The 7,724-nt window shown below is 41.7% G+C and overlaps 1 protein-coding gene across 1 annotated transcript in view; it reads left to right on the forward strand.

The window, feature by feature from the left end:
• Positions 1–1,818, forward strand: part of LOC123502525 — a 19,020-nt gene extending 17,202 nt beyond the window's left edge. Inside the window, exons 2-3 of the mRNA XM_045251648.1 lie at positions 1–142; positions 1,253–1,818. The exon at positions 1–142 is cut by the window's left edge and continues 112 nt beyond it. Of these exons, the coding sequence (XP_045107583.1) occupies positions 1–142; positions 1,253–1,402 (292 nt within the window). The 3' untranslated portion in view covers positions 1,403–1,818. The remainder of the gene's footprint in view (positions 143–1,252) is intronic.
• The last annotated feature ends 5,906 nt before the right edge of the window (positions 1,819–7,724 follow it).

Below are 7,724 nucleotides of genomic sequence, written 5' to 3' on the forward strand. Positions count from 1 at the left end.
CAGTCTCCACGCCACCACCGACCCCTCGAGTCTACGCAGCCCAGTGGCCGTGTGTGTCTTGGCGTTGGGCGTGACGTGCAGCAACGGGAAGCTTGATGCACAGCACAGCACAGCACAGCACAGCACAGCGGAGAGATTGGTGGTGTATGTAAATAAATAGTGTGCGTTGACTTGCTGTGATGATAGGAAGGAAGTTGTTAGTCAGTCAATAGAGGGTTGTTAGGAATTTTGACTGATAAAAGGATAACAGGATATGTGTAGGATGTGCACTGTGTCTAATGGAAGGTTAACTATACGGTGTCTGTCTGCTTGTATGTAACTAAGATGTATCGGGAACCATCGCTACGTATACTGTGTCTAATGGAAGGTTAACTATACGGTGTCTGCGTGTCTATGTAGGATGTATCCGGAACCATCGCTACGTATGAGTGTTAAATTTACTTGGTCATTCATTTACTAGTGCGGTTAGAGTAACGGGTTCAGAATAGATTTGGGTAATGACCGTGGCAAGTGAAGTGTTTTCGTGGTCATTGTAGTTGTGTAGGAAGGAAGAATTAGTTATCCTCTTCAGTACTGTGACGCATTTTCACCTTGAGACGTGTGTACGATTAGATAATTCTATTGTTACAAAGCGTGTATAGATGTCACAAGGTTAATGGCCTGTGTCTTCACTATTTTAATTCCTCGCGTAAGTTTCTGAAGTTGTATAAGATAAAGTACTAACGGAAGGAATATGAAAAAGCGTCTTGGTGCTGAAGAGATTAAACGTGTCGCGTTACTATAGAACTCCTTAAGTAAGTTGTATTTGAGGCTAAAATATTTCGGGTAAGTCGTTGTGGTTCCCTTGTTATACAATGGCTACCTCTGCGAAAAGAATGAGTGGACAGGATTTCTTAACGTAACGGGGCTGGTGTTTCAAGGTACGTGCATTAGAAACGAGATGTGGTAGTATAACGGTAAGTTTGGGGATATATTCTTGAAATTAGTTCTTAGTGGTAAGCGGGCGTAGATGTTTAAGAGGTTCAAGAGTGATGTAGGTAATTGGTAAACTCGGATACTAATGTTCATGTTCGATTTGTGGTAGTGGTGGTGGTGGTGGTGGGGTGGGTGGTGGTAGTATCAAGAATACGTAGAATGAAGAGTGAAAGGCTGATTGAGGCAGTGAAGGAGTGTTAAGGGCAATGTTGCCTGTTAGCTGTAGGGATAATTAGTGAACAAGTTCATTTTTTTTGTTCATTTTTGTCCATTACAGGAGTTGACGATCCAAAGGCCTGACTCCACAGCGGTAATGAGCCTTGTGTACCTTGCACTGTCTTCACTGACAACGCCCACTACTAACCCCTCTGCCTCCGCCACCGTTTCAAGATCAGGGAAGGACTCTGCCTTGCATCGCGCACTGTGATGGTATGCAAGAACAAGTGCCAGAAAGCATGCATGTAGGCCGTGGTGGAATAATGAGATCAGGGATGCTAGGAAGGAAAGGAAGAGACTGAATAGGGTGTGCAGACAGTTAAGAGGAGACATGAGAGTGAGGAAGCTGAAAGGGAGTACCTGAATGCATGGGCAGCGTATGTGAGTCAGCAGAATGACGAAGCGAAAGATAATGAATGCTAAAGTTACAAGTGAGAGAAGTGTGATTCAGGCCCTTAGAGAGAAGGTATGGAAGGTGGGCGAGAATGGTATAGATTCCTGAGGGTGAGGGATGCCTAACAGTGAGAATGTGGAGAGCCTGTGGGTGAACAGGGCAGTGGTGACTGATAAGGAAGAAATGAGAAGGGCAATAAAGAGTTTTGGGAAGAGATTGGAGGTGTAAGTGAGGTCTTTGATGTGGATGAAGGACATGTGTCACTGGAGAGAAAGGATGCAGATGAGTTGAATGAAAGGATCAGCAGGGAGGAGGTGGAGAAATGTGTGAAGAAGCAGAAGAATGGGAAGGCAGCAGGGCCGGATGAGATACCGTATGAAATGTACAAAAATGGAAGTAGTGATTGATAGGATGACTGAGTTGTTCAACCAGGTGTGGGAGGAGGAGAGTGCCAAGAATGTGGAATGAATGCAGGGTGACTTTGTTGCATAAGGGAGGATATAAGAGTAAGAATGAGTTGAGGAACTACAGGCCGATTGCGTTAGTTAACACAGTAGGCAAAGTGTTCAGTGCGGTGTTGAATGAGAGATTGTGCAAATGGATTGAGAGAGTTGGAGTGTTAGGCGAAGAGCAAAATGGATTCCAGTGGACAGGAGAGCAGAAGACAATCTGTTTGTGGTGAATGAATTGATTGAGAGAAAGAAAAGGGATGGGAGCAAACTATACTTAGGTTTCCTAGACATGAAAGCATATGATAGGGTAAACAGAGAAATGCTAGGTAGGGTGTTAGAAAAAATTGGGTTAAGTGCAAAGATAGTTAACATAGTGAGAAGTATGTATGTGGATACAAGAGCTAAGTATAAACTAGGGGATATAGAGACAGACTGGGTGAAGAGTGAAAGAGGAGTTAGGCAGGGTTGCATATTATCACCAACCATCTTTAGCTTATATACAGAAGAATTGGCTGCTAGAATGAGGAGAATGAATGCAGGTGTAAATGTGGGAAATGATAAGATAGATGTGCTCTTGTATGCAGATGATGTTGTAGTCATGAGTGAGTCGGCAGAAGAGCTACAGAGTATGTTGATGTAGTAGATGGGTATGGAAGAGATTTTGGAGTGAGATTTAGTAGTGAAAAGAGTAAGGTAATGGTTGTGCATAGGTCAGAGGATGAGAGGAACCATGTGTGGAGATTAGGAGTGAATGAGGTGCAGCAGACAGATGAATATAAGTATCTGGGGATGTGGATGAGTCCGGATGGCTGTGTAAAGATTAAGAATGAGAAGATAAGTATGGCAAATCAGTGGGTAGGTCGTCTAGGAAGTGCAGCAAGGATGAGGGCGAGTAAATATGACGTGCTGCGAAGTTTGGAAGAGCGTGGCTGTTCCGAGCATCATGTATGGTATGGATGTGATTGCTTGGAATGAGAGTGAACTAGATAAGTTAGAAATAGGGCAGAATAGAGTTGCAAGAATGGCACTTAATGCACCTAGATATGCAGCAGTAGAGGCCCTTAGGGGTGATATGGGTTGGAGCACTTTTAGAGAGAGATGTGAAAGCGACCCTAAAGTATAAGGCTAGGTTAGAACGAATGAATGATGCAAGGATAGTGAGAAAAAGTGTTCCTGTGGAATGTCAGGAGTAGCAAGTGGGGAAGAGGTGTGTCAGGCTGGTAGCAAAGAGTGGGTTAGTAAGTATTTGGGTTTTTCAACAGGTAGAAGAAAGACATTTAGAGAGAGACTGGAGTATGATTGTTAGAAATGGAGAAGGTAGAGAATGGGATGTAAGGAAGTGGAAGAGTGAGATAGACAGAGTAGTGAAAGGTGTGGGACTGGATGACTGGAGAAATAGGATGGAGCAAAAGAGTACCTTGGTATGGTATAGAGAAAAGAGGCCCCAATGTATGAAAAGTGGTATGAGGGAAGCCTGGGTGGTGATCTTCTCTTCCGAGCTAGGGCACAGTGCATGGATGTGAATGCAAGGAATTATAGATGGTCAGAGTCCCGCAGCAAAGTGTGCCAGATGTGTGACTTGGGGAGGATGAGACAGTGGAACATGTGGTGGTGGAGTGTGAAGTATGCCAGAGACAGGTATGAGATGATGCAAGTGGTGCTGAGGGAGCTGGGGCATGACAGAGTGGAGATGACAGGAAGGGAATGGATGGTGTTGCTGCTGGGACTGTGTGGGAGACGAATGAAAGGATGATTGAGGCTGTGAAAGAGTTCCTGGAGAGAATGTGGCGTGCCAGATGCAGGAACTAGTGGTGTGAAAGATGGTGATTGCCCTCTTTGTTGTCTGGTATTCTTTATGTTCCCTACAGGAGCTGCCGATACAAAGGCCTGACCCAGAAGAAATTCTGCGTCACCTGTACCATCAAGATCAAGATATCCCGCCCCTGCACCCGCCGCCGCTGCTGCTGCTGCTGCTGCCGCTAAGGGAGAATAGTTTGTTGAGTGGATGACGGCGCGTTCACTGACCCTCTCCCCATTACCCTACCAACTCCGGCCACCCACCCCCCTGCCACCAGACACCTGCTACACCACCACTACCGCCGGCTCCGTCCAGTGAAAGATTCATCGCAGACCTGCCATTCAACGCCTGCCGCCGCCGCCACCACCACCACCACCTCCTTATGGTGGTGTCACTGTACCTGGAGCTGTTGTCATGATTGAATAATAAATTGTGAAGAAATCTTTATTGTTTTGGAGAATTTCCTTTCCTGGGAATATTTGTGGCTGACTAGTCAGTAGTCGCCTCAGGCTGGCTTAGGTCACTGTCTGACACACCAATATTGCCTCCATCAACCTCCACACTCACTCTGAACAATAACAGGCCAGAAATAAAAACACGCTAACTAATTTCATGGTTTTCTTATCATAGCAATACAAGAAAATGGAGAGATGAGCTAATGTGAAAATATTAAAATGTGGGGGTGAAAAAAATGAGTAAATTAAGAAAAGACATTATCCTTGAAAAGTTATGGAAAAGTCAAAAAAAAAAATTGCATACCTGGCCAAAAAAACGGCAAAAAATGGTCAAAGCAAAAAAAAAAACCAAAGCCTAAATACTGCATTACTGGCCAAAAACCAGCAGAAAATGGTTAAAAAACTAGCCAAAACCCCCAAACTGACCCTAAATACTGCACTACTGGCCAAAAAACCCATAAGAAATGCAGGAAATTCCCAAATGGACCCCAAAAACACCCCAAATGGCCCTAAAAATGCAGAAAATGGACCTAAAAACCCCCACAAATGGCCCTAAAAATGTACTTAAGTCAAAAATACTCAAAAGAGTCTCCGGAGATTAGGCAGATCCATATTGGAGTTAAAATTAAATGCAAGAGTCTCCCTAGACTTTTATTTAACAATTCTTTACATTATTACATTGCCAGGAAGTCTACAAATATTTTAATAAAAAAAAAAAAATTATATATACAAAGAATACAGTGAAAAGTCTACACAAATTTTCAACTTAGTATAAAAACAGTGAGCAAAATCTATACAGATTCAACTTGGTATCAAAACTGAGCAAAATCTATACAGAAAAGTCTACACAAATTTTCAACTTAATAAACAATCAAATAGTAATAACATACATGAAAACAATACATTTTAAAAACAACACACACACATTAATCTTGTGCCCTCCATACACCCTTGCTAATGTCAATAAAATGGTCTAATGGTACAAAAATTTCAAGGTAAAAATGTGTCCTAGTACTGAAGGGTTAAAATAGTGAAGACTGCTGCCATTAATCTTCTGACCACCATAGATCCTTGCTATTGTCAATAAAATGGTCTAATAGTACACAAATCTCAATGTAAAAATGTGTCTCAGTACTGAATTCATAGAAGCAATCTGCAGACTAAGATACACTCTTGATACACCCCTGACACCCTGACACACCCTCACCTCACACACCTCCTAAAAACTTAACATACCCTTTCAAAAACCACAAAAAAGTGATTAACCAGCACAAACACACCCACACAGCACACTCTAAGGGTAAGTTCACACTACAAGCAGAGTGGGCAGAGTGGTTGCTAGCAACAATAATTTTGACATTGTTTTGGACGTACAGACGCAAAATAATTATTGTGGCACATTTTTGTGGGTGGGAAGCCAGCGACCTCCACGACTCCACCCACGGCCAAGGTGTCCACCAGTGTGAGCCTTTATTGCTGACAACAAAATGACAATCAATGACCAGACTGTGCATAGTTCTGGTACAATTTGACTCTTTATATTAGTAGTCTGCTGAGAAAAGCTGATTTTGTGATATTCTGGTCCTAGACATGAAACAAAAACACACTTTTTTTTTTCTACAGCTGTTCCTTCCTTGAGGAAAAATGAAAGGAAGAGGAAAAAAAGAAAGAAAAGAGAGAGAAAAAGAGAGGAGAATGAAGTGATATTCTCGTCCTATACATGAAATGAAAACACTTTTCTTTTTTCCACACCTGTTCCATCCCTTGAGGAAAATGAAAGGAAACTGACGAAAGATAAAAAAAAAAAAAAAAAAAAAGAGAGAGAAGAAGAAGAGGGATAAGGAAGTGATATTCTGATCCTATACATGAAAGGAAAACACAAACCCTTTTCCTTTTTCCTACAGCTGTTCCATCTCTTGAGGAAAAATGAAAGGAAGAGAAAATATAAAAGAACGAAGGAAGAGAGAGAAAAAGAGAGAAGAAAGTGATATTCTGGTCCTATACAAGAAAGGAAAACACTTTTTTCTTATTTTCCTACAGCTGTTCCATCCCTTGAGGAAAAATGAAAGGAAGAAGAGTAAACATAAAAGAAAAAAGGAAGAGAGAGAGAAAGAGAGAAAAAAACACACTGTACAGATCAGTGAGCCCCACACACACACACACACACACACAATGACTTTACCAACAGAATTTCACGTTCCTTTATATATCGTCAAATTTTTTGTTGTCCTTCCAGGTAAACAATGTGGAATTTGACACTATTTATTTATTTATTATTATTTTTTTTTATCATATTGTTGCCTGCCCGACCTGCTCTGTGGCTAAGAGGACACCCAGAATTCTTGTGTAGGTCACCCTGCTCTGCTTATTGTGTGAACACCTAACCGGACCGCTCTGCTTGTAGTGTGAGCATACCCTTACACACACACACACACACACACAGAGCCAATGGTCATTGAGGAGATGAGGGTGGAGTGCCCTTTAGCAAAGAGTGATCATCCAGTTTTGGAGTTCAAGGTGATAGATGAAGAGAAATCTAGAAGAAATGAAGAATATAAAGTGGGAAGATGGAATTATGCTAAGACAGATTTTGGAAACCTAAAGAAATTCTTTCAAGAGACAAATTGGATGAAATTCAAGAGTGCTAAGGAGCAAATGAAAAGTGGAAGGAATTTATAAAAATATACAAAGAAGGTGAGAAAAATTTGTACCAATAAGACAACATAGAAGTTGGAAAGCAGGACTGGTTTAACGATAGATGTGAAAAGGCTAGAACAAGAAAAGAGGATGCATGGAAGAGGTGGAGAAGGAAAAGACGGATTAAGCAGTGGGAAAGTTACAAAGAGCAAGAAATGAATATGTGTTGATTAGAAGAAGAAAAGAAAGAAACAAGAAAAGGATATAATTGATAAATGTAAAGACCAACCAAGGCTTTTTACAGACATGTGAACAACAACATCAAAAATAGAAAGTATTGAAAGTTTAGAAGTAAATGGGTATGCAGTGAAGATCCCAGGAAATGGCAGAGGCTATGAATGGATGCTTTCGGAAGGTATTCACAAAGGAGACTGCTTTTGACAAACCACTGGTAATGGAACAGAAAGGGATTATGAAGGAGTTTCAAGTAACTGTGGAGGAGATCAAGAATATGATGGGGAGTTTAGAAGTGAGAAAAGCTGTGGGACCTGATGGGGTATCAGGATGGATTTTAAGAGAATGCAGGAGCAACTGGCAGAAAAAGTTTGTGAAGTAATTGATGCCTCATTAAGGGAAGGTGTAGTGCCCCAAGACTGGAAAAGAGCTAACATTGTCCCAATCTATAAATCAGGTAACAAGAGACCCATTGAACTATAGACCAGTGTCACTTACAAGTGTGGTAGCTAAGATGTGTGAGAGGGTGGTGAAGAATAGATGGACAGACTTCTTGGAGAAAA

Source organism: Portunus trituberculatus, chromosome 11 (genome assembly GCF_017591435.1).
Source record: "Portunus trituberculatus isolate SZX2019 chromosome 11, ASM1759143v1, whole genome shotgun sequence".
NCBI classification, from domain to species: domain Eukaryota; kingdom Metazoa; phylum Arthropoda; class Malacostraca; order Decapoda; family Portunidae; genus Portunus; species Portunus trituberculatus.